A 27446-nucleotide genomic window follows, 5' to 3' on the forward strand; every position below is an offset into this window, starting at 1 on the left:
GTTGCCTGTCTATATTAGTAAGGGCGACTGTGAGAAATGGTAGCGTGGTTTTCTTAAAAAACATGTTTTTAATCTCATGCTTAGCATGTATCTTATTTTCACATCCCGCTGTGAATCCCTGGGACATGATGATGACAAATAATTTAAGTTACAGTGATATAGTCTTAGTTGGGGGCCAAATTAAATCCAAAGGCCAGCCACCCTTTCTTTTATAAGATCCAAGCACTGCTTTTTGCTTTTTGTCAATTGCTGATGAGGCAGTTATATGAAAGCCAGAAAACAACCACCAGCTGTTCAATTTTTGGTTCAACTCTACACACATAGAATAGCAAGTACTCTATATACATCTTGTTTTATCTTTTTTTATAGAGACACAGCATACACAGGGACTTTTACCTTTCTAATTCTTCAATGTAAGTAGCCATTCAATCTCTCTTGTTCCAAATAACTAGCCTATTCTCAGTCTTTTAGGAACAAAAATATACTAACTTGCCACGAAGGCTTAAAATTATCTCCGTATTATAATTTACTGAAGATTGTAAAATAAATCTATTCATAATTTGTCCTTTTCAGTAAGCATCAACATGGAAGGTAAATTGTTCCAAAGGCAAGTGTTTATTGCTTAATGGGTGTGCTTTCAGAATGCTTTTAATATAAAAACACATATTTTCTATGACTGCATTACAGTTATCTCTGAAGATAAAACATGACAAGCTCTGCCGATTATTTATTTCCTCATTCACTCCAGTCTTAATTCCTATAGGGCACTGTGATAAGCCTCAATCTGTTAATCACTTTCATCGCTGACATCTGAGGGGCTCTTTGTTTCTGTATTCACAAGGGCAGTGTCCACTTGCACATCTTCCTCATCTGACTGGACCACCGGGGCTTCTCCTTCACAGGCATCTTGGCTAGTAGACTCTGTCCCGGGTGCTTCTGAAGAGAACTTCTCCTCCAACTCTGACTGAGTGGGAACCTGAAAACTGATTTCATTTTGATGGGTGCTGGAATCTGATCCTTCAAAAAAAAAATTTTTTTTTTTAAAAAATACAACTGAATAGCTGGTTATTATATAATGAATATTTGTCATAGGATCTAAACTATCAAAATGACAATTTATAAAGCAAGCTATACAATACGATTTCATATAAATGATTGCAGAACTGCTGCATTGTTTCTCAGGATGTGGTAAAAGATGAAAATACAGGCATGTTTTACAATCTCTGTCTTTGTAAAATAGGTCAGAACAATCAATTTTAAATAAAGACCTCTAGAGCAACCACAGATTAAAATTAAATGCTCCAAAATGAAAAGTGGCTTGCTTGTGAAAAGTGATCTGGATAGCCTTCTCTGATTTTGGAAAGCAAAGCATACAGCTTATCCCACAAAAAAATGGATTTCCCACCATTATTCTACCGTCTTTTTCTGATCTCACTGATTATCTTAGATAAGTAATTAGACTACAAATAAATGCAAGAGAATGCCAAAAATCAGATATTATAAGGACAGCCCGGGCTAACTTTCCCACTGACACCCACCCTCTCTGATCTACCTTTGTTTAGCAAAGGTGCTTATCTACAGATTTTCAGAAAAGACTTTTCGAAAGGGGCAAAAAATATTGTGCCTGTACTTTCTGCATGCTTTTTAAAATTAACATGCCAGAAAGTTTAGAATAACCATAATTGCCTTACCAGTGAGAAAGAGGGCATACAACTTTAATAAATAATATTGAGATATTTCAGCATATGTATTCTGATATGGGGGGGGGGGGCCAGAAAGAAATCCCAAGACCAATAGATATGTCTCTACTGCTGAAATTTCTCCTTTGGTCTTTGAACCAAGACAAGTTTTGAATCTTGAGCAGAGCAACACTCAGGGAACTCCCAACTTTATAATAGCTCTTTTGGCGGGAGTCCTGTCCTCTGTGAATATCAGGCATAACTGGTATGCTCTCACTGAACTCTCATAGTTTCTGATGTAGCAGATCCCTGAAAAGGAACCACAAACAGCAAATGGGCCATGCAGATGGGCTGGCTGGATTCTTGGTCATCACTACTTGAAGAACTTGAGTTACAGGTACTTGAATTACATCTGTTCATTTTATGCGCTTTGCAAGAATACATGTTACAGATAAAATATGTAACTAGTACAATTTTTTTAAAAAATGTAGGAAATGTAAACAGGGCAAAAGAATGGAGTAAAGATTATAGGGCTTTTCATTCATTAATTATCTCTTCCCCAAGTTGTATTTCATATTTTAAAAAAAGAAATGGTCATACTGTATATTATGGGAAGTTATTTTTTTTGCTAGTTAATCAACTAAAGAATCTTTCTTCAAATATTTTTAAAATGGTGAAAAGATAAGGAAGAAAGGACAGACATAAATTGGAAGTTTTCATAAAAGGAGGCCTCTGGCCAAATTTTTTATGTGATTCCCCTAGAGAGCAATTGGAGGACTTCTATTGGTGTCCACATATTTATTTATTTTTAAAATTGGAACAATTAATTTCTTGAGAGAAATGTTCTAGTTCTCTACGCGCGTGTGCCAAAAGCATCCTTGTCTCAGGAGTCTGAACTCCACAGAGTGGAATTTGATTAGTGATCTTCACTTTTTGGTTAAAGCTTTTTTTTTTTTTTTGCCTTGTGGCTCCCTTAATAAATCTTTGATAAATATCAGGGCTTACACAGACTTTGGATTTGCAGGGAAAGAAAATTTCTTTCAGATCTTAGCATACATTAGCACCCTTCAGCAACTCCTTAAACTAACCTGATTATTTTGCAGAACTGTGCTGTATCTATAAGGAGAATGTGAAAAGTTGCTGCTGCTTCAGATAGCAGCTAACAAATACTATGAGAGAGCCCTGGGCACTCTGAAGCACATCCAGAGCTTTGTAATACAAATGTGGTCTTTCCTCAGAGCTCTTTTTATCAACGCAACATGAACAAGGCAGACAGATTCTAAAACAGCATTTGGGGGTAGGAATGCAAAATGATTTTAAATGTCGTTTCCAGTAGCTATCTTGCTATCTTGGAATTGTCTGGATATCAGACAGCCTTCTTCTGAACATATTATGATAGACTATTATCCATCTTGCTGGAAAATCAGCTTCCTGAGATTCCTTATTAACTGACATGTTCATGTGAATCAGCTACAGCTGTATATCTTACTGTATTATGATATGCAAAGCAAACTTATTCAAACCTTTTAAGCCAAATTACACAGCTCATCCAAAGAACTTTATGTCTCCCTTCTGCTATCAGACAGGTACTCAAATTATTACATACAATGTACCCAAATTCTGTACGAGGTAGGAAGATATGATCAAACAGCTGTCTTTTTGTAATACTGTATCTCACATAAAATTACTTTATTTCTTTATAAAAGTGCATTTGTGTAATTCTGATCTTATAATTGCGTTGTAATACTGTCTTCATTTGTATAAGGCTTATTTTAATATTGCTAATTTCAACTAGCGTCCAACTGAATCATGGGCTCTGGATTTTATAGCTCCATCATTTCTACAATCTAACAGGCTGCCAGCAGAAAACTTTGTAAGTATAATGGGTGTTCTCTGATAGCATAAATGAGACCCCCTAAGAGAGCATCTTCTAAGCCAATACAGCAGTATGACATCAAGTAGCCTTGCATCTAGTATATCCTTTGATTACAAGAAAAAAAATCTCTTGATTTAAAATTAATCTATCCCACCAGAAAGACTCAATTAGCTCTACTGTGTTTGTTCATTTAATACAATGAGAAACAACTACCGATCATAGCAGATAGCAAAGAATTATCTTCTACTCCAGAATTAAGGAAGACATCTAAGGCTTCTTGATCCGACATATCGACGAGGTCCATTTGTTCCAACGTGTCCACATTCACTTCCATGGAAGACATGCTCCCTATTGGCTCTGAAATTAAAAATAAATAAACAAGTCAGAAAATTCACCCGTATTTAGGAATCCGTGGCTGCAAAATTTAATTTTTACCCCCATTTTCTTCTCTACACCTGAAAGGATGAATCGGGGCTTACAAGTTTCAGAAAAATAGTTTGGAGGTGATTTGAAACCCATTATAAAGAATGGAGATAGTTTCTTAGAAATTTCTAATACTGAGTCAAATAAAATGTAAATATAATTGAATGATTACACAGAGATTTATAGCTATCAAATTCTGTGATGGAAAGGTTCTGTTTCCCAGAATGTTCCCTCTCTTCCCTTAACAGGGCTGTCAAACTCAAGGCCCATGGGCCACATCTGACCCACGAACCAGCCTGGAAATAGCAAAGGATTGGGATGCAGTGCCTCTGCTAGCAAAAATAGGCTACAGAGGGAATTGCAGGAAGCCCCCATGTGCCCCATTTTTGCCTGGACAGCCTCCTCCAGCAGACTGTTTTGGCCAGCAGAGTGCTGCAGGAGGCCAGCCATCCCATCATCTTCCCCCCCACACCGGCCAGCCCGCGGAGGACAACTACAATGCTGATCCAGCCCTCCAAGAAATCCAGTTTGACACCCCTGCCTTAACATATTGATGCGAAGGCACCTAGAAGTATAATCAATGATCCAGACTTATAGAAAACCAATCGGTCTCAGGATTAGACATTCCAGGAAACAACAGAATTGTGGCTTCCGCCCCCGAACCTGGCCCCATGCCCGAAAGTGCCTTGGAGCCGGGCCTGCTGCCAGAAAGTGACTTGGACAGTGAGGGGGAAGGGCCATCAGGACTTACCTTGGAAGCACCAGCCTCCCTGGCTTAACTCCAGGAGTCAGAAGCAGGCCAGGTGAAAGAGATAACGAGGCCTCCTTCCCCTGACTCTTCCCCCCCACCACCGGCCATGCCTGCAGATCGAGCTGACAGCAGTCAGGCTTGGCTGAATCCTAGGTTTCGTAGGCAGGAGAGAAGGGAACAACAGAAGCAGGGGAGGGGCAGGCCTAGGAAGTGCTGAGTCATGGAGCCACACCCCACAGGATATAAAAGGCAGCAAGAGCTGGTGTGTCTCTTTGTATCAGGCAAATCCACAGATTGACTAGAGCTGAAGGTTGTAACTCACCAGCATCTTGGCAGCTAACGAGGGCTCTTGGCAGACGCTGGCTCTTTTGCTGCCAAAGCTGATAAGAGCCGGCTAATTAAGCCATCGTTCTTACTGATGGAGGCGAAGAGGACAGAACAAGAATATTCCACCAAAGTCTGCACATTCTTGGTCCCATTTTCCACTAACTAATAGAAGCACTAAGTAACTTTTCTATCAACCTGTTTTATATTCCAGAAGTTTCAAGTGTAACATGCAACAAAGTTGTTGGAACATCATCCAACATTGTGAAGGAGCTGAATGAATTACCCTAGGTGGAAGAAAAAAAACCCCACGGTATGGCCTGGTATAGAAAGAATAGAAAAAAAGGGGATATGAATTGGTATAAGGTTAAGTCTTGGATTAGGACCGGGTTGACTTTTGGCCAGAAATAAACATCCTTCATAGCAGGATATTCTTAAGGAAAGACAGGAAGTCTTCCTCTCTTGCATGATCCAATGAAGTAGAACAAAGCAAAGCTCAGGCCAGATAAAAGAATATTTTTATACAGTGTTTCATTAAATAATGCAACTAATCGATACAGAAACAATGCTCACAGCTTCCATAAAAAAGGTAATGTAATGCAAATGTCAATGTCTTGTTCCAGTGGTTATTTGGAGATATCGAAGACAATAGTAATCACAGTAATAGTTACATGGGGAACTCAAGTAAGAGCTCTATGTGTTCATATCCTGCTAATGGGCTCTCCCATTAGGTAGAAGCAGAATTTTTCTTTATTTACTTGGTTTCTTTGGGGTAGAGCTGATTTTGAATTAATCTTTTTTCTTTGTGAGAAGCAAGATACAAGTTACAGTTCAGCAAGTTTCAGCTCTACTTTCTGCCATCTAGCTCACTGATTTGCAAGAAAATAGTTAAATATATTGCAATGCAATATACATTAATTCTTGCCATCTATTCCCAGATGAACAACTGTCACAATGGCCATTCTAGTCTTACAACGAAAGCAAAAGGTATACGACAGAACATACCATTTTTTATTCTGACTAAATTTAATATCAACTAATCTCATTTCTTGAAAAGGAGTACCTTTGAGCACATCACTCATTTTAACTTTTTGAGTAAGATTATAGTATGGAAGACATAAAAAGAGTATAAAATCCAATGGAATGTTGGGGCAGCTTAGTGAGTCTGCTTTGTGATTTACCTGAAGTCTTAAAATGAAAAAATTCAATACTTGCCCCGTCTTTCGGCTATCTGCAGATAGCCTGTGGTGAGGTACTGTTCCATGTCCTGCTGAAAAGCTTCTTCAAAGAATTTCTGCCGCTCCTTTAGCTTCACTTCCTGGTTATGCTCCATGTCCAGCACTTTCTGAACATGCTCTGTATCAAGTTCAGCTGAAATAGGGAAATAAATGAAATACTGTTATTTCGGCACTTAAATAAGCATTTTATATACAACCGTATCTCAGTAAACTCATGAAATTAAAATCAAAAATATTGGAAAGCAAATAATTGTATCTCAGGTTTTGAAATTTCATAATTATCCAAGACTTATTTCAGTGCTAGCTAGCAAAACAATTCAATATCAAATAGGTCAGTGTCAGATTTTTTAATAGAATTGCACATTACATCATGGTAGTTAAGTCTCTTACTGCATTCTTTGCAATGATTTATTTTCCCCATACTGTGAACTGCATCTATTAAACTGATTCTGCCCCTTATAGTCTTCTTCTCAAAATGCAAAGCTCCCCCCGAAAAAAATCCCCGAATGCCAGCAATAGCCACTTTCATGGTATCATAAAGTCATCAACAATCTCTCTTATAATCCTTAGATAAAGTAGAAAATCCTAAAGTAGCTCTTAAAAAGTTGCCTGTTCCACTGTGAATGGGAGCCCTTCTCAGCCAGGGACATCAGCATTTAGGTTACAGTTGGTGTGTTTTGCTTTCGTTCCATTTGCCTCTGTATTCTTCTACTTAGACAAAAAGACCAAAAGCAAATGCTAGACCTATTTTATGGAAAGCTGCAATTCTTTCTTTTATTAAGAAAAGGCTTAAAGATTCCTAGATTTATCTCTAAAACAACAACAGCAATAATATCATCTGGCCCCTTCCTTCCATCATCAGTGTAATAAGTTAGTTTATGTAACCTTTCTGCAATTCCTAAACCTCTCAGTCAACCTTGCACATTAAATCTTTAAAGTGTGATTGGTTAGATGGAAAACTCTTTATTAAATGGCCAGAAAAGAACGACCTACTACTTCCTTAATGGAACTTGCATATAATTTTAATGGACTCAGGAAACAAGAGTTTTAACATAGATCTAACCTATAATAGTTACAATTCTATTCTCAACTAAAATATACTGTAAAAATATTTAATCTCACAAGAAAAAAGCAAAAGAATATAAAAATTGTTTTTCAGCAAAACTGTCTCATGAATACAGCATGTCATGAAAAGCAATAGATAATCCTGAATAGGATTCACACCTCACACAGGGGGGCTCTGTATAAATGGGGCATAGTATCCTCCCCTCAGTGTGACAGTGGATCCCACATCATGACAGGCTTTAAGAGGAGAGCATGTAACAGTCCAGTATCTGATCTTTTTTAATATAAATGATGCTGCGCTTCAGTGGTTAGATGGCCTAGACCAGGGATCAGCAACCCATGTGGCTCTTTTGTCCTTCTGCTGTGGCTCCCTGTCACTCAAAATATGCGTCACAACTGCCAATGTGCGACACCCACCAGCACGCGATTTATTGAGCTTTTCAACCCCCGGTAGGCCAACCATGGATAAATCCAAGAAAAGAAAAGTTTCAGAAGAAAACAGAACATTTAATTCAACTACATATGCTAGTTCTGTGGCCACTCAGAAAATAGTCAGGCACTGGAAAGGTTTTGTGGCTCCCGGTGTTTTCTGTGGGAAATGGGTCCAAATTGCTCTTTGAGTGTTTAAGGTTGCCAACCCCTGGCCTAGACATTAGTATTTGGACATAGATCTTTTTAACATTTATATTTTATTGTGTTCTACTAATTTAGATGAATTGCTAGTCCATGTATAATATGCCATACACTAAATAAATTCAGCACAGCAACGATTGCTATGAAAGTATCAACAACTACACTATAACTTTTTAATGTTCTACACACCTACTATATTTACCTATATAGTTACTGTCAAAATATTTTTTCAGAGATAATAAAAACAACACTGAAGTAAACATCTAGGAATTTTTAACATCCCAAACAGAAAATGTGCAAGAACAGCAGAAGGAAACATGGTATTTCAGATAGATTACAGAAAAGATTACAAGCAAAAATCTTTTTTACTTAATTTAGCATATAGCTGCCAGAAACAAAAATTACTAAAAATATACTTGTAAGCATGAACATAAAAAGCATCTTGTGCTTTATATGTATTTTTTTTAGTTTGACAGTACCTAAGCAAGCCTTTTATACTATTATACATTGCAGTTAAGAACAAGAGGGCCAGTTAAGGGCCTCTGTGGCTCAGACTGGTAAGACAGTCTGTTATTAACACAGCTGCCTGCAATTACTGCAGGTTCTAGTCCCACCAGGCCCAAGGTTGACTCAGCCTTCCATCCTTTATAAGGTAGGTAAAATGAGGACCCAGATTGTTGGGGGCAATAAGTTGACTTTGTATATAAATATACAAATAGGATGAAGACTATTGCTAACATAGTGTAAGCCGTCCTGAGTCTTCGGAGAAGAGCGGGATATAAATGCAAATTAAAAAAAAAAGATTATCAGAGACAATTCCATGATTTCTGTTGCTGTTCCAACAGTAGTGAATATACAGAAGTGGCCAAAATTGTTCAAAACCTTTTGGGTAAAATGTATTTTTGAGGTTTGATGGCTAATAACACCACTTTTTTTTAGTAGTACCATAAAATTATATATCAATGAAAAGATAATTTAATCAAGAATGTAATGCAACAAAGTTTGTTCAACTATCTGTATTCTATGAAAGATTATAGCCAAAAAGGAAACCAGAAAAACCAGAAAAAGGAAGCACAACTTGCTTAGGTTGATATCAGGTAGCTGCCAGCCTCTCTGATGCTTACATGTTATCGGCTGCCATAGTAAAGGGGGGGGGGGGAGAAGCGAGCTGGTGATGATGTCTTGTGATGTGACTGAAAAGGGAAGGAAAGGGAGGGATACTCTTGTCTTTTGCGCAGATGAATGGACTTGTTGATAGCCAATCAAGGTCAACCGTTCTGGCATACCAGATAGATGGGGCCATATGAAGATGCACCTCACAGGACACCTTGGGGAGCTGGGGATTGGACATTCAGCCAGGGTCCTTGGGAGGGAGGGATTTTGGGAATATTTTCAATATGTAATTTTCGTGCCTTTAGCTTTTACTTTTCTTTCATTGCTACTAGTTCATACTCAGTAAAAGTACATTTCTCTACAAACATGGAGTTGGGTGTTTTCTTTTTTGAGTTTTGAATGGAGGCACATCTGACAGTAGCTTTCCTTCATCTGATGTAGCAATGAGCAATGAGTGTTTAGAGAACCAATCAGGTATCATCTTGTTTTGGCAATGAGCCAATCAGATCACAGTAGGATTCAGTTATTGATGTCATGTATTGAAGCTGAGAGGAGGACATTTGTCAGTGTGTTATATGATCGCTATCAAGTTGGTTGGGGGTTTTTTGTGTTCTTTCATTTACTGAGCTTGTAAAACATAATAAAATTAAAGTAATGGTGCAAAGAGTTGACTGGTCGCCCAGAAAGCGATGTAAAATAGTATTATTACATGAACAAGGCTACAGTTATAAAGAAATTAGAAGAAAAATTGGTGGAAACTTAACCAAAGGTGGCATTTCTAAGTTTTTGAAGAGGTATAAGGAGACTCAGTCACTACAAAACCACACTGGTAAAAGCAGGAAAAGGTGCACAACAGCAAGTGATAGAAAAATTAAGAGACTGTGCCTATGTGACAGAAGAAAATCATCTGGGTGTATACAAGATGAAATGACGCAACACAGTGTGAAGTTGAATGCAAGGACTGTTTGGTGCAGACTGCAGGAATTTGGCCTAAAATCTAGAATTCCACAAAAAAGCCATTTTTCTCTCTCAAAAAAAAGTTGAAAAGCATTACATTCTTGATTAAATTATCTTTCCATTGATATATAATGGAAAAATCGTATAATTTTATGGTACTAAAGGTAAAGGTAAAGGTTCCCCTCGCACATACGTGCTAGTCGTTGCCGACTCTAGGGGGCGGTGCTCATCTCCATTTCAAAGCTGAAGAGCCAGCGCTGTCCGAAGACGTCTCCATGGTTATGTGGCCGGCATGACTCAACGCCAAAGGCACACGGAACGCTGTTACCTTCCCACCAAAGGTGATCCCTATTTTTTTCTACTTGCATTTTTATGTGCTTTCGAAACTGCTAGGTTGGCAGAAGCTGGGACAAGTAACGGGAGCTCACCCCGTTACACGGCGGCACTAGGGATTCGAACCGCTGAGCTGCCGACCTTTTGAGTGACAAGCTCAATGTCCTAGCCCCTGAGCCACCGCATCCCTTATTTTATGGTACTCCCCCGCAAAAAAAGTGATGTCATTAGCCATCAAATCTCAAAAATATTCTTTTCCCAAAAGGCTTCCACAATTTTGGCCAACACTGTATATAACTCAGGGTTGAACTATGGAGTTCTTGGTGCTCTCTGAGTTTGGTTGTGTGCTTGCAGGCATTTAATTACCCAATGGATAACATCATCAATGCTAGTGAGTGTGGAGTTTTATATGCAGTAGCTTGCCCTGCCAGTACTGGTGGAGATATGGTTTTCTTCTCGGTAGTTTCTTGATTAGGAAATACTGCTTGACTGCCTGGTGTTAATCCCTGCTAATATGAATGTTGGTTGCTGGAAATGATGTATTCTGGACCTTTTGTTTCCTTAGCTTTTTTACTGTCTCTTTTAAAAGACATTACACATTATGTAAATGTGCTTCATCTCTGGGTTTATTGGTGGCTGATCTGTTGGAATGGCCTAGTTTACAGAAATTCCCTAGCTTTTTAAAATTTAGCTTAATCTAGGATGTTCACAATTTCCCAGTTGAAACTATGGTCCAATGTTGGTGAGATTAAGAAGTGTACATTGTGTCCTCTGATTGCTAGTTGGTGTTCATGGATGTGCTCTGTTACTCTTCTGCCTGTCTGTCCTATATAGTGGCTGTTGCAGTTCTATCTTCTAGATGACTCTTGTTTTGTTTTGTTTTGTGTCATGACTCTTTTGGTTTACCTAAGATATTTTGGAGGACTTTAGTTGGTTTGTGTCCTATAGTGATGGGTAATGCTACAGTATATGGTTTTAATACTCTGTTTGTTGTTTCTGAGTTGTTCTTATCTTTGCTGGCGTTTATTTGTGTTAGCTGTGCTATAGTGGCCTGTGTGGTCAGACCATTTTGATAAAGTTGCGTTAGTGTCCATTTTACTGGAAGATGTTGTATAGGTGATCTGTTTTGGATTGCTGCAGTGCATTTGTACTTGCCTGAATGTTAATACTTATTCAGACAAGTGTAAACCACACTATATTTAGAATGTTTATATTTAATCAGTATTCATCTGAACGTTAATAAATACTATCAAGGAGAAGACCACACCTCCACCAATATTGGCATGAAAAAGTTGTTCAACTTAACCTCCTGAAAAAGTCTGTTCCAGCATATTATGACAGAATGTGCACCTGGAAAAGAAGGGGGTAGGGAGAAACTCCACTATGGCTTTCCAGGAAGGAGGCAACATATTCCAGAGAGAGGCCCCAAAATAAGACCTTGTGCAGTCCTGAACTGGATGGGGGAGGGAGGAAAAGTAATTGCTTCCTAGAATCTCACAGAATGTATCTATTAGGTTAGAAGGTTATAGCTTTAGTCTGGTGAGATTCTGTCTGTTAGGTGCAAGCAAATAAAAAATTGGCTCAACTGGATTGCACTGTATCATTTTTGGGTTCAAGCATGTCACTCATGTTCTTATATCTTCAGCAGACCGACACATTCATAAAGTTCCTCTACTATTTCTATGTCTGTCTTTAGTATATATTTAATTCTCATAATGCAATTTGGTTGGTTTCCTATTCTGTAGGTTTTGTTGTCTTAATTTTGCTCCTCAAAATTCTTTTTTGGCATCCAGCTTTTGAACTAGATATGCCTACTAAAATTAGAAATGCAGATATCAATGCCAACCTATTTTGCCTTGCATTTCATTCTGTATATTAAATACACAATGACAGCTGCTTCTCAGCAGTAGTATGCACATTTTATTACTCATCTATGTTTACAGTTCTTCCATCAGTCTGCCAGGTCTATGTAGTCAGTCTATCTCTACTTAACTAGAACATTATGATCAATGATGTTTTCCATATTTTATTTATTTATAATTGCATTTGTATACCGCCCTTCTCCCGAAGGACTCAGGGCGGTTCACAGCCAATTAAAAAATACAATAAATACAAGTTAAAAACAGACTCAAATTTATATAAATAGTGGCCAAAAATATTAAAAACTAAGTAATACAAAAAACTAAAACCCCATTTAAAATTACTTATTCAGGCTAGCTCAGGCTATATTTTATCATATTTATCCTCACATATACCTGTATCGTGACAGCATTCATTTTTATAGCAATTAACTAAGCAGAAGTCAGAATTTTTACTATCTACTGAATTTCAATCTAGATTTCAAATACCAAATTTGATGAGTTTCAAAGCAATCAAGTACCAAGGTATGACTATAATTCTATATATTATATTCTAATATATTTGTGGTTTTGGATTGCAGTTTTAGTGATTTTTATTATTTATCTTTAATATTGTGGCTTAAGCCTTCTTGAGGGGAATCTGCTGTCTGAAAAGCATCACAGAAAACTCTACAGCATTAAACGTAAGAAATGGCCTAATACATAATGAAGAAAATATACTGAATTAAAGGAAAATATTAAGAAGGAATATAAAGGTCAAAACCAAAGCGATAATAATGCAAGTCTAAACTCATTAAATAAGAAAGTTCTAAATTTCATGTTTAGAAATGCATTTTAAATTGGACTTCCGGGTGGCTCCACCTCTTCGCTGAGCCCTAATTAAAGGGGCTCCGTACTGAACATCGTAAAAGCCAGGAAAAGCCGGCTTTAATCTTTTTCTCTGGATGAAAGAGAAAAGATAAGAGCGCAGGAATGTTGGTAGACCTCCCCAGAGGCTTTGTTTTAATTAAGCAGAGCTTCGAAGGGTCGAGGGGTCCCATAAATATTTCTGCCATCTCCGACTTCAGTGCGTGTCTGCAAAAGCAGGAAAAGAAGAAGGTGTCCATCTCTGCTAATTGTCTTATCTTTATGGATCTCTTTAAGCAGACGGAATGAGTGCAAGCGGACGATTATTGGATTGCAAGTATTTTTGATTTCCTGACTTCTACTTTCTAAAAAAGAGAATTTTTTTTTCCTTTGTTCTAATTGACTCTAAAATGGCGCCTGAACGGGAGTGAAAATGACGAATGGAATTTTAAACAGTCTGTGCAACTAAGAAGATAAGAAATGTTATGTGGATTTTAATGAAGTGAACTGAGCTCTCCTATACTTAAAGGGAAAAGAGAAGTTTCTAGACTTATATTTTGTGAATTTTAAAACTGAAATGGCTACTAAACCACCTAAGACTGGGGGCAGAAGGGTTCTGAACCAGCTTTAGAAGATCTGATTAAAGAGCAAGGAAAGTGTCTGAAGAAAGGTTTAAGGAGATTATGGATAATAATGAGAAAATAAGAGAAGAAATAAGAGAATAATAAAAAATAAGAGAAGATATCTTAATGGCTTTTCAAGGTTTGGCAAAAGACTGGAGGTGGTGGAGGAGGAGGTGCAAGAAATTGTTCAGTCAAATCAACAAATAGAAAATAGAATGGGGAATGCAAATCAAATTGGATAAAATGAAGATCAAGTGGTGGTGATGCAGTATAGAATGATGGAAGGAGCTCTGAGAATTAGAGGTTTGAATGAAGACAAAGGGGAAGATTTAAAAAAAATTTTATCAGAAGCTCTGGCTGAATTTATTGAACTTGATCCACAAGAGGTTGCTTATCAAATTGACAAAATTTATAGAGTTAATTCTTGGATTGCTAGGCAAAAGAAACTTCCTAGAGACATTGTGGTTTATTTTTTGAAAAGAACAGTGAGGAATCAAATTTTGCAAGTTGCTTTTCAGAAAAACTTGAAAATAGGGGAACAGGAGTTGAAGGTTTTGAAAGAGATCCTCCCAAGATGTTAAGGGATAGAAAGGACTTTACATTTTTACACAAGAACTTAAGAAATACCAGATTCAATTTAGATGGGAGGTTCCAGTTGGCTTGACAGTGTATTATCAGGAAGAAGATATCGTATTGACACAGTGCTTAAGGCCAAAGATTTTCTTTCTACAGTGCTGAAATTTGAAATAGAAATAATAGAAAAAGAATTCAAGAGACTCAAATGGGTGTGGAAGCTGAGGTGATTCCAGTGATGTTACCATCAGAGGAACAACCACAAGAACAAAGACTGACGAGGAGCCCTTAAGCGTAAAGAAAAGGAGCAACAAACTCAAAGTAAAGTTCAGGACTCTGCTACAGAAGCGGTGGAGGAGCACGGCCGAAGATACGGGAGGACGATCTTCAGTTGATTGCCCAAAGGCTTCAGCAGCCCAGTAATGGCAAATAAAATCTTGACTTGGAATGTCAATGGTTTGAACTTAGCTCAGAAGAGAAGAAAAATATTTCATTATTTGAAACAATTTAAAAATGATGTTATTTGCTTACAAGAAAGCATATTAAATTATCAGATCAAAAGTACCTAATAAACTCAAAGTTAGGTAAACATTTTGTTGCTTCAGCTTTGGAGAAACATGGCATAGTGGTTTATTTGAGAAAAGATATACCAGCCAAGTTAATAGAGGCAGATATTTATGGAAGATATATTGCTATTGAACTTACAATAGAAACAAAAAGGACTCTCTTGCTTGGTATATATGCACCCAACCAGCAACAAGAAAAATTTTATAGAATGTTATATGATAAGTTGATCCTATGGGATTATAAATCGTGTATTATATTGGGCGATTGGAATGGAGTAATAGATACGAAAGGACAAGAGAATTTCTTCCAAGAAGATACCTGCACATGCAAAGCTGCCTAAATCCTTTTTTGATATGATAGAAGATTTTGAGTTAAGAGATGTATGGAGACTGCGGAATTTGGAGGAAAGAGACTATACTTTTTTCTCTGATAGGCATCAATCCTTCTCACGTATTGATTTTATTTTAATTTCTAATGATTTGCTTTTTAGGGTGAAGAAAACTAAGATATTTCCAAGATGTTTGTCTGATCATAGTCCTGTTTGGATGGAATTGCAATATGGAAAAGAGGGTAGAAGAACTTGGAGATTAAATGAAAATTTGTTTAGATATCAGGATAATGTAAATCAATGTAAAAAGCAGATGAAAGAATTTTTTGATTATAATTTGAATAATGAAACATCGATAGAAATGGTTTGGGACTGCAGTAAAGCTTTTATGAGAGGTGTATTAATATATCTTAATAATAGACAGAGAAATAAGCAACAAAGACAGCGTAGGTATTTAGAAGAGGAAATTTATAAGAAACAACAATTATTAATACATAACCCACATGATCAAAAACTTAAAGATGCAATAAAGTTACTACAGAATCAATTTAATATGATAATGGCTGATCAGGTGGTAACAAATATACAATATGCCAAACATAATACTTTTGTAATGCAAATAGACCTGGTAGGTGGTTAGCATACACTTTAAGGAAAAGACAAAACAACGTACTATAGAAAAATAGAATACAAAGGTAAAGAGATATCAACAGGATAAAATTAAAAAGCTTTTTAGAATATTATACAAATTTATATCTTAAAGATAATATATTGAATAGGGATATTGATAATTATTTGAAGGAATATAAGGTTAAAAATTTAACTTTAGAACAAACGGATGAATTGAATCGGCCTATAACCTCGGAAGAAATTATTTTGGTAATTAAACAATTAAAATGGGGAAAACTCCTGGTACGGATGGGCTTACAGTTAGTTATTATAGGAATTTACAGGATGAGATGTTAGGTCCACTTAAGGAATTATTTAATCAGATACAACTAGGAGAATTCCCCTCATGGAGAACCTCTTTTATTTCATTGATACCAAAGAGGAACAGGATTGTTCTAAACCTGGGAATTATAGGCCAATCTCACTTTTAAATAATGATTATAAGATTTTGTTAAAATAATAGCTAATAGATTAATGTTGATTCTGCAGCGAAGAATTCATAATGATCAATCTGGATTTATAAAAGGGAGACAGATGAGGAATAATGTTAGGCAGATTGTTAATTTACTGGAGTACTTAGAAAAGAAAAATTTTATTCCAGCAGCATTTATTTTCTCGATGCAGAGAAAGCTTTTGATCGATTGCATTGGGATTTTTTATTTAAATTAATAGAAAAGATGCAATTTGGAGATGGTTTTTTAAGAATAATTAGGGCAATTTATGGAGAGCAAACAGCACAGATTATAATCAATGGTAGCTTAACAGAACCTTTTAAGATTGCGAAAGGAACAAGACAGGGATGTCCTTTATCACCATTATTGTTTATTTTAACTCTAGAACCATTATTGGATAAAATACGAGAAGTAAAGGAGATAGAGGGAATTAGAGTTAGACAGTATGAATATAAGTTAAGAGCTTTTGCAGATGATTTGGTGATTACTTTAACAAACCCTATAAATTCTAGTAAATCTTTGTTGGAAATAATTGATCAATATGGGAATGTCTCAGGGTTTAAGGTAAATCAGAAAAAGACAAAAGTGATAATAAAAAATATGGCCAGACAACAGAAAGAAAAACTAGAGGAAGTAACAGGATTTGAAATTGTAAAGAAGGTTAAGTATTTAGGGTTTATATTACGTCGTCAAATGTGAAATTGTATAAGAATAACTATGAGGTTTTATGGCGAAAAGTTCAGAAGGAGTTGATTGTTTGGAAAAAGTTGCAATTATCTTTGCTGGGGAGAGTTGCTGCTATTAAAATGAATGTTTTACCTAGATTTTTATTCCTCTTTCAGATGATACCAATAATTAAGAAAGATAAGAATCTTGAGGAATGGCAGAAGGGAATTAACAAATTTATATGGGAAGGTAAAAAAGCTAGGGTTAAAATGAAAATAATTCAAGATTCTCGGAAAGGGAGGTTTAAAATGCCTAATTTTAAATTATATTATGAAGCAGCTGCTCTCTCTGCAATAAGTGATTGGTTTAATTTAACAGAGGACAGAATTTTGAATATAGAAGGTTATGATTTGTTATATGGATGGCATGCATATTTAATTTATGACAAAAAAGTGGATAAGGCCTTTAAAAATCATGTGCTAAGAAATGCCCTTCTGCGTGTGTGGAAGAAGTAGTCTTATAAACTAAATTATAAGGTTCCTATATGGGCATGTCCTAGACATACAGTAGAAAATATAAACATAGAACAGAAGCAGGAAATGATTACATATAAAGATCTTTTGTATACTGAAAGAGGTAATTTGCAGTTAAAATCTCTGCAAGTATTAAGAGAGGAAGGGAAAAATTATACTTGGTTTCAATATGAGCAATTACATGCTAGATGGAAGGGAGATCAGAAAATTGGTATAGAGCAGAACGAGGAAAATTTGGTAAAGCAAATTAGAAATCAGTCTCAGGAGCATATAAAGAGATTGTATAATGTGTTACTTGAAATAGATTCTGAAAGGGACTTGGTAAAGGACTGTATGATAAAGTGGGCACAAAATTTTCAGGAGCCAATATTATTGGAAACGTGGGAAAAATTTGGGTTAGAAATGTTAAATTCACGCAGGCACAGAATCTGAGGAAAATTTTTATAAAATGTTTTATAGATGGCATCTAGATCCTAAAAATTATCGTGTATGTATCCAGAAATGCAAGCAAAATGTTGGAGATGTAATTGTGATGACGCTACATATTTTCACATTTGGTGGACTTGTAAGGACATAAAGGCCTTTTGGATAAAAATTTGGTGGATTTTACAAAATGTTCTGAAAAGAAGATAAAGTTCCTGCCGCAATTTTTCTTGTTGGGAATTATTACGGATTGTACAGTAATTGAGACTAAATTGATTTTAAATCTAATAACTGCAGCAAGATTACTAATAGGACAATATTGGAAGAAAAAGAAGTACCAACAATACAAGAATGGATATTGAAAGTTGCCAATTTGGCTGAGATGGCGAAGATATCAGCCTTTTTGAAAGACAATACGCAAGAAAGATACTTAAAGGAATGGAAAAAATGGATTGACTATATTCAACGTAGATATCAGACTAAGAGTTATCAGACTGTTTTGAATGATTATGATGTATTATTTTGATTGCTTTTGGGGAAGTTAGGAATTGATGATTGTAGGGTATAATTAAGTTGGGACGAAAACTTTTTAGCATATGTTTGTTTTACTTTTAACTATACCTTGTGCTCGTTCCGGAAGTCGGGGAGGGGTTGCGAAGGGAGGGGGGAGGAGGGGGGGAAAGGGGGAAAAAATTTTGTAAAACTTTTTGAATAAAAAAAAAAAAAAAAAAAAAAAGAAATGCATTTTAAATTAACAATTAGAAAGAATTCCAATTATAATATAAAATACAAGTTATACAAAATATAAACATGGATATAGACAAAGAGCCTGGCTATTGTCCAAAGGCTTTCCTTGGGTTAAAGCAATGTATCCTGCGCTACTTAACAAAACAAATGCCCTTTTTCAGAGAACATCTGGATCCATGGCAATGAAATTTAGCTTTCTTTAAGAAATACTTGGCATAACTGGCAGACAGTTCCTAGACTTTTTCTCGTAAAAGCAGCAGCAGTTCGCAAAATAATGAACCAATCCTGCATTTCTGAATATTTACTAGTAACATAACATATTCTACTAGCAGCTAAACAGTAGCAATCAATTCTATCAAAGAATTGGAAATGTTTTTCTAATCAACACAAACAAGGCTTGCAATCTTGCTGAAATGAGATTTCTCCAATCTATCTAGAAAGACAATCTGCCTTTTTAGAGTAGTAATTAACGTCAGCTCAAGATGTCAGCCTGTACTTTCCATGTTCACAATGATAAGGCATTTTTCCCCACTTCAATAATGTTTCTCAGCTGCATGTTTTGGAGAAAAGAATATTAGGATCCTCCAAAGAAGATAAAAAATAAGGACTGGCAAAAAAATGTAATTTAAACTTTTATAAATGGGAGTGAGGAAATTTTGGAGACATGATCTATATCATTTCCCCTCATCTCTTTTAATCTATATAGTTGAATATACTTCAATACATAATATGAATCCCGGGTTTTAGTCTAGCATCTATACAAAGTCCAACTGCAATATTCAACATAAAGGCAACCAAGCTTTCAATTACACAGACTTTTTGCCTATACCCATCCTATAACCAGAGCAATCAAGGAATAAAAATAACACTATTTACAAAGCTCTCCTGTGCTGTACTTCAGTTTAAGACAATGGAGAAATCAATGCAAATAATTTATGCTGGGCCATACAAAGAAAAGTTAGAAGATACTTATTATAAAACTTTAAGATGATTGGAATTTATTACTGAAAATCCTTGCTTCTATTATAAATTATTTGCAATCACAGAGTCTTAAAATTGTATCAAAGTTAACAACTTTGATCGATCCTTTTGGCCTGCCTGGGAAACATTGTGTGAAGAATAATTGTCTTGGGTCACATGTAAAATATATAACACAGTTAATGTAAATGAATTTCCTTTATTCCGTTATATTTTTTATAGTGGGGCTGTCCAGGGCCTCATGCAGCCAAGGAGTCTTAGATACAAAGCCAGCTGGGTGACCTTGGGTCAATCATTCTTAGTCCTAAGAAGAGGGCAAGGGCAAACCATTTCTGAAAACATTACCAAGAAAACTGCAGGCACCAAGTGCCAACATTGACTTGAAGGCACAAAATATTAACAACCATGTCACATTAGAATAGTCTTGTATCTATGCATTACATTTGTTAGCCATATACAAAATATTGCATAGAGCTGAATACGTAGAATTCTGTGCAAATGAATAAACAGGCTTGTGCCCTTTCTCAGCCCTCTTAATTCTGTAGAGAAACCAAGTAATCCATCAGTGAAAGGAAAGCGAGTTTAGAAATTGAGCTTTCTGTCCTCTGCCAGTCTATAAGAGCATAAAATGTGTACAGGGTGATTATATTTATTTGATATATGTACAAGGCCGAAATAGTATGTAGAAAAGCAAATATATCTTCTTAGAGATTTCAGTTGTTGGCATTTCTAGAATTAATGGTGGCTTTACAGTAACCAATTTCAGTTTTAAATCTTAGAAATTTTAAGAGACAACCCCAAGTCAGCTGACAAATATGTTGCATTATTTACCAAAAATGTCAATCAAACAAGAAGTGGGTTGCTTGGGAGTTACATATAAATCAATTCAGCTAATGGGAAGGTATTCTAAAAAATTAAACTAATACCTCATAAGTCAAGCAAAGAAGCTTGCAATTATAGGATGACAACCAAAAAAGTTGATTATCCTAGCAGGCAACCAGTTAAAAGGACCTTTTATACTTTTATACTTAATTCCCATTCTGGCCTTCCAGAAGAGAATTAAGATCTGGTTCTGTCAACTAGCATGGGGGTCCAAATAGTGACATGCAACCCTGGGTTGGTGTTTTTTTTTAGCTTAACTTTGTTTTTTTAACTTTGTATACTGCATTTTGTATACATTTTACAGTTTTTATTTGTAAAGCAAGTCAGATAGTGATATGGGTGGTATATAAATTTGATTACTAAGTAAGCAATAAAATAAAATAATAACATTTGGCAGATTCATATATAAGCTGTGGTGGCGCAATGGTTAGAATGCAGAATTGCAAACTCTGCCCACATTCTAGACTTTGATCCTGATCAGTTCAAGGTTGATTCAGCCTTCCATCCTTTTTAGTTCAGTAAAATAAGGATCCAGATTGTTGAGGGCAGGCAATATGCTGATATTTGTAAACTGCTCGGAAAGTGCTTTTAAGCACTATGGAGTGGTATGTAAGTCTAAGTACTATTGCTATATAAGTAGGTAAGGGGCCTTTAAAACAACCATTAAAAGTGAATGCAAGTATTCTCAACTGAGCTCACAAGTAAAGTTAGTGCTTCCCTGGAAAGGGTTTTAGCATCTCTTTATCTGCTAACCACACGATCAAATGCGATGATCCCTTACAGGGTTGTGCTGAGAATTTCAGCAGGTATCTGTCTGACAAAATCGCTCAGCTTCGAGACGGTTTGGACCAAAATTGGGTAGTTTCGGGCGAGGTGACGGAGGCTAGTCTTGTTGAGACCATCTGGGAGGAGTTTGATCCTGTGGCTCCTGAGAACATGGACAGGTTGCTGGGGCGGCTGAATGCCACCACATGTTTATTGGACCCGTGTCCCTCCTGGTTGGTGCTGGCCACCCAGGAGGTTACACGAGGCTGGTTCCAGGGAATTGTCAACGCTTCCTTGGGGGAGGGTGTTGTTCCCACCGCCTTGAAAGAGGCGGTGGTGAGGCCCCTCCTCAAGAAGCCCTCCCTGGACCCAGCTGTTTTGGGTAACTACCGTCCAGTCTCCAACCTTCGCTTTGTGGCGAAGGTTGTTGAGAGTGTGGTGGCACATCAGTTACCCCAGTACCTGGATGAATCTGTCTATCTAGACCTGTTCCAGTCCGGTTTCCGACCCGGGTACAGCACGGAGACAGCTTTGGTCGCGTTGGTGGATGACCTCTGGAGGGCCCGGGATAGGGGTTATTCCTCTGCCCTGGTTCTCCTAGACCTCTCAGCGGCTTTCGATACCATTGACCATGGTATCCTGCTGCGGCAGTTGGAGGGTTTAGGAGTGGGAGGCACCGTGTTTTGGTGGTTCTCGTCCTATCTCTCCGACCGATCGCAGACGGTGTTGGCAGGGGGGCAGAGATCGACCTCAAGGCGCCTCCTTTGTGGGGTGCCACAGGGGTCGGTTCTCTCGCCTCTCCTGTTCAACATCTACATGAAGCCGCTGTGTGAGGTCATCAGTGGTTTTGGGGTGAGTTATCAACTGTACGCGGATGACACCCAGCTGTACATTTCCACCCCTGACCACCCCAATGAAGCTGTTGAAGTGTTGTCTCGGTGTTTGGAGGCCGTGCGGGTCTGAATGGGGAGAAACAGGCTCAAGCTCAACCCCTCCAAGACTGAGTGGCTGTGGATGCCGGCATCCCGGTACAGCCAGCTGCAACCGCGGCTGACTGTTGGGGGCGAATCATTGGCCCAATGGAGAGGGTGCGCAATCTGGGTGTTCTCCTGGATGGACGGTTGTCTTTTGAAGATCATTTGGCAACCGTCTCCAGGAGAGCTTTTTACCAGGTTCGCCTGGTCCGCCAGTTGCGCCCCTTTCTAGACCGATGCCTTATGCACGGTCACTCACGCCCTCGTCACTTCTCGCCTGGACAATTGCAATGCTCTCTACATGGGGCTCCCCTTGAGGAGCACCCAGAGGCTCCAGTTGGTCCAGAATGCAGCTGCGCGGGTGATAGAGGGAGCCACTCGTGGCTCCCATATAACACCAATCCTGCGCAGGCTGCACTGGCTACCTGTGGTCTTCCAGGTGCACTTCAAGGTGCTGGTTACCACCTTTAAAGCGCTCCATGGCATAGGACCGTGATATCTTCGGGACCACCTTCTTTTACCATATGCCTCCCACCGACCGGTACGCTCCCATAGAGAGGGTCTCCTCAGCGTGCCGTCAGCCAAACAGTGTCGGCTGGCGACCCCCAGGGGGAGAGCCTTCTCAGTGGGGGCACCTACCCTCTGGAATGAGCTTCCCCCAGGACTTCGACAACTTCCTGACGTCCGGACCTTTCGCTGCGAGCTGAAGACTTATCTATTCTTTCGAGCAGGACTGGCTTAACAGGGGTTTTTTAATTGGATTTTTAATGGGGTTTATTTTATATTATGTATTTTATATTTAATTTAGGCCATACTGAATAAGTTTTTTAAATAGTGATTTTATTGTAATATATTGTATTGCTTTTATCTGGCTGTCCTTCGGGAGAAGGGAGGTATAAAAATTAAAATATTATTATTATTATTATTAAAAGGAGATTTTGCAAAAAAGGTGTCAAACAATGTCAATAATGTAGAAGGCATTATCCTTTATATCCTTCACTGCCCCATTTAAAATGGTATCAGGGCCAAATTATCAATGGAAAGTAAAGTCAACTGATCAACCTTGAAAAACTGAACTGTTGTATTTGCTCTGCTCTCACTGAAACCTAGAAAGAACCTTAAGTTCTTAGCTGTAGCTTTGGTTTTATCTTGCTGTAACCTTTTTACATTTCTATTTTTGCTATTTTTATTTTACTTTACAATATTACTATTTTATTGTTTTTTATTATATTTTATAAGGTAGCATGTCAGAGTTTAGGCATCATAACTAGTATGATAGTAGATAACTAGTAGATAAACCCAGGAGCAAAACACAGCACACAGAGCCTTTAGATAATTAACAGTGGTTTATATACAGCTAAATATTTACAGACTTATACGTGATTAAATACCTTATCATAGAACTACTGACACAGGGAGAGCAATGTGAGAGAGAACATGAGGAGAAAAGAGACTCCCTCTAGTGGCTTCCCTTATATAGGCAGCTTCTTATCCAGCTTCTTAAAGTACCAGTACCCTGCTGTCTCAGTCCCATTGCATTAGCTTCCGGTTGCCTCCGCTCACAACCTTCCATCAGCTTACAGCTATTAAATCTGCATACCCTGACATAGCAGGATATAATTAAACATATTTTTAGCCATGGAATATATTTTCTTTAAAACAACTATATTCATAGTTAGGAGATTCCATAGATGTGGAACATGACAATCTACAGTACTTGTCTTTTCCCTTAATCTGGAATTATCAGTTTCTGCACTGATAAATAGAATCTCTGTCTAATTCTGATATTACATTCAATACTATAATAATGTTTTACTTTTTTTTTAGTCATTCTCAAATCCCACTGACATGACAGAACAGTGTGTTAAAAGGTAGCAAAAAGAATGAATATTACATTTTCCTGTTACAAAATCAGTTCTGTACATAGTGTTCCAATTTTCAATTAAGTTATTATTTTTATAAAATTTCTGCTTAGTAAAAATAGTAGTAGTTTTATTCTTCATATTCCAATAACTAGGTGTAGTAGAAAATAGTAAAATATTATGTCAAGAAAGAAATACACTACCTTACTACAGCCCAATTAAAGATCACAACTAATACATGGTTATAAAGCTGCTAATTTAAATTGCATAAAACACTTTCTGGAAAACACAAGTCTTTTGACAGCCCATGAGCGGTCTAAAGAATTCTTAGAGTGAAAATATAGCAAGTGTTCATGAATACCTTGGCTTGATTATTCAACTTATTAGGTGCATCTTTTCCAGCATTCTTTCAGGGAGGAGGGATTGATGATACAGGATGACACCAAAGCCAAGTATAGAAAAAGCATTATAATTCCAAAGTTATAAAAACCACAGAATACAGTAACTTTCCTTTCAAACCTCAATGGAGAAAACTCCTGAGAATACCACAGCCAGCCCAAAAAAACAAATAAATGGATCATCAAAAAAATCAGCACAGAATTCTCATTCAAGGCACAAATTACCAGGCTCAAATCTGGATACATTACGTAAAAACCTAGTTTTCTGGAGAATACTGGGAAAGGCAGAAGTAAAAAATAAAAATAAAAATAAAAATGGATGGATTCAGTTACAGAGGTGATGGGGGCACCATTGGAAGATCTAAGGAAACAAGTGACAAGAAGACTGCCACGGAGGTAATCCACCTGTGTGGTTGCTCAGAGTTAACACTGACATAATGGCACTTAATCAATCCTTTGTAATTTACACATACCCCACAAGCTTCTCCGTCCCACCTCAAGATTTATTTATTTAATTTTGTCATAACAATATATGTAATAATAATAATAATAATGATAATAAATAATTAATAATAATAATATCATCTTAAAATCTCTTTTAGATTTATGGTATCATCTTTAAGTAGAACAACACTGCAGTTTTGACATTGGGGTACCTCTTTTATTTTTAAAAAATTAATATTGCTATTAAGGCATATTGTAATCACTCCTTTCCACTACACCATATAACAGTCCTTACTCTTTGTTGTTTTTCAGGCTTCTTCTAAAGATGGTTTGATCCAGAATAGAATTCAACTTGAATCCAAAAGGAAACAAACTATAATCTGAATGTATCAATGCAAAACTCCTCCTCCAAAGCAGACTTTTGACAATTATCAAACCTGCATCGTCCCAACTCCAGCTCACATTAGGGAGAGCAAATGGTGAATGTTTGCTTTCCTTAACCTGTCCCACATTAAAAGTGTTAGGATAGCGACAGTCTATTGTCTCTTACCTGATAGAGAATAGACACTGGTCATTGGGGTAGTACAATTTATACTGACCTGCTTTTCTGTCAATTTAAGGATTGAAGTAATGAATGTTGACATGCCTTCCCTCAGAGAAAGCAAAGCACTGAAATATATTATTCTTCCTAACTGAGCTAATAGTATTCACTCTGTCATTATCTGCATATATTTATGAACCCTCATTAAAAAAGTACAGAAATTAATATTGTGTTATATGCACACAGTTCTCCATCCACCCACTTTCTTCAGGCTTCATGCAATCACGATTGACAGAGTTACGGCACTTCAAAGTTCTTTGTATTTATAACGTCATACAGAAGCACTGGGATCAAGCATCTGTGCTAAATATTTAATAAAGTTTATTAAACTTTCAGCATGCTTTTACAATTCATACTTAGAAGCATGTCCAAATTGGATCTAAAAGTAATGGTCTAATAGGACTGTATCCACCAGGTTCTCAGCTTTAGCTTTTATTTCTCTAATGTAAGCCATGGATCTCTTAACCATTGATTTTTGTGCCTTCTGAAACATGCATGGACAAAAATCAGAAAGGACTACACTCCATTTTGATTTTTTTTAGAAAAAAACCTACTCTATCTAATAATCAGAGCAAGATTGAGTCCAGATTGTCAGTAAGAAAGTTCAATTGGTTTTATTCATTATACAGTTTTTGCAGCAATTGCAAAGAACACTTCAAATAGGATGTAATTATGAGCACTGCAAATGGGCTACATTAACACTACTCTTGCGCCCATACCTCAATAGTTCCATGGTTGGATCAAATCTGAAACATAGCATCTAGTTCTAGACACTGCATTTTATAAAAGAGACTCAGAGAATTTGGTGCAGATTCAGAAGGATGGTGAGGAATTTGGATGCCAAGCCCCAAGAAAAATGATTAACAGAATTGCCATGTGTAACTTCCAAAGGACATACAGAATAATACCTACAAAGATGTGTAAGTCTGTTACATCCAAGAGTGGGTGGATCTGTTCTCTTGTGAAATCAAGAGTAGAACAAGAAGCTAAGAATTCAAATCAAAATATAGATGCTTTAACTGAATATTGGGAGGAGATTTTTTCTGTGGGAACTGTTAACAGCAAATTTGCTAAGATTATATTTGCCCCTCTTTTACTGGAGTTCAAATTTCCATCTCCCAATAGACCACATGAACTAGACAAATGTTGACAGTCGATGTACTGTATATATAAGCCCTTTCTATGTGTTCTGGTCTTCCCCTTGGCTGCTTGACAAAATACTTCTTTCTCCTCAAGTAGCTTTTGAATATTCATTCTAAGAGAGCATTTTGTCCAGTGAGATACTAAATTTGTGTATATTTCAATTCTACATTTTAGACTAAGAACACTTTCTTATTGGCTTACTCCACCCAAACAATAATCTTTTTGGGAACTGAGCGGCATACACTGCATTAATAAATAACTAAATATAACATATGACAGTTTAACTTCTGCTACATAAAAATGTTACAATAAAACTAAAAAAGAAAAAAAGAAAATCTAAATAATAGGAATAATTCATATACCAGTACTATATGTTTAAGTGATTAAATAATTCATGGTAAATTACTTTTGCATTTTGAAATTACACCATCAAATGCCATTTTAAAAAATCCTGAGGAAGTCTATACATTTATTGCTCTTGATAGCTGTTGCCTGAAAATTCTATCCACTATAGTATTGATTGCATTAAAATATTCTCTATAGAAAAGATGACATATCCAGCTTAGGTCAACCTTTAGTCTTGCTTATGCATTTATAAAAAATGTATCTTTTTTTTTAATGACCCCATTCCAATAGATCACTTAAAAGGCAATTCTGACTGTGGCTCAGCTCGGAGCATAGGAGGAAATATTCATATACAAAACAAGGACTTTTCTAGCAC

At 36.9% G+C, this 27446-nt stretch overlaps 1 protein-coding gene across 2 annotated transcripts in view; it reads right to left on the reverse strand.

Moving 5' to 3' along the window:
- Nucleotides 1–596: 596 nt before the first annotated feature.
- Nucleotides 597–27446, reverse strand: part of DTNBP1 (dystrobrevin binding protein 1) — a 51683-nt gene continuing 24833 nt past the window's right edge. For both annotated transcript variants that reach the window (XM_058178521.1, XM_058178522.1), the window contains exons 8-10: nucleotides 6269–6424; nucleotides 3769–3912; nucleotides 597–1017 (exon numbers count right to left, since the gene is read on the reverse strand). In XM_058178521.1, the coding sequence (XP_058034504.1) occupies nucleotides 788–1017; nucleotides 3769–3912; nucleotides 6269–6424 (530 nt within the window). In that variant the 3' untranslated portion in view covers nucleotides 597–787. The remainder of the gene's footprint in view (nucleotides 1018–3768; nucleotides 3913–6268; nucleotides 6425–27446) is intronic.

This window comes from Ahaetulla prasina, chromosome 3 (genome assembly GCF_028640845.1).
Source record: "Ahaetulla prasina isolate Xishuangbanna chromosome 3, ASM2864084v1, whole genome shotgun sequence".
In the NCBI taxonomy this organism is placed as follows: Eukaryota; Metazoa; Chordata; class Lepidosauria; order Squamata; family Colubridae; genus Ahaetulla; species Ahaetulla prasina.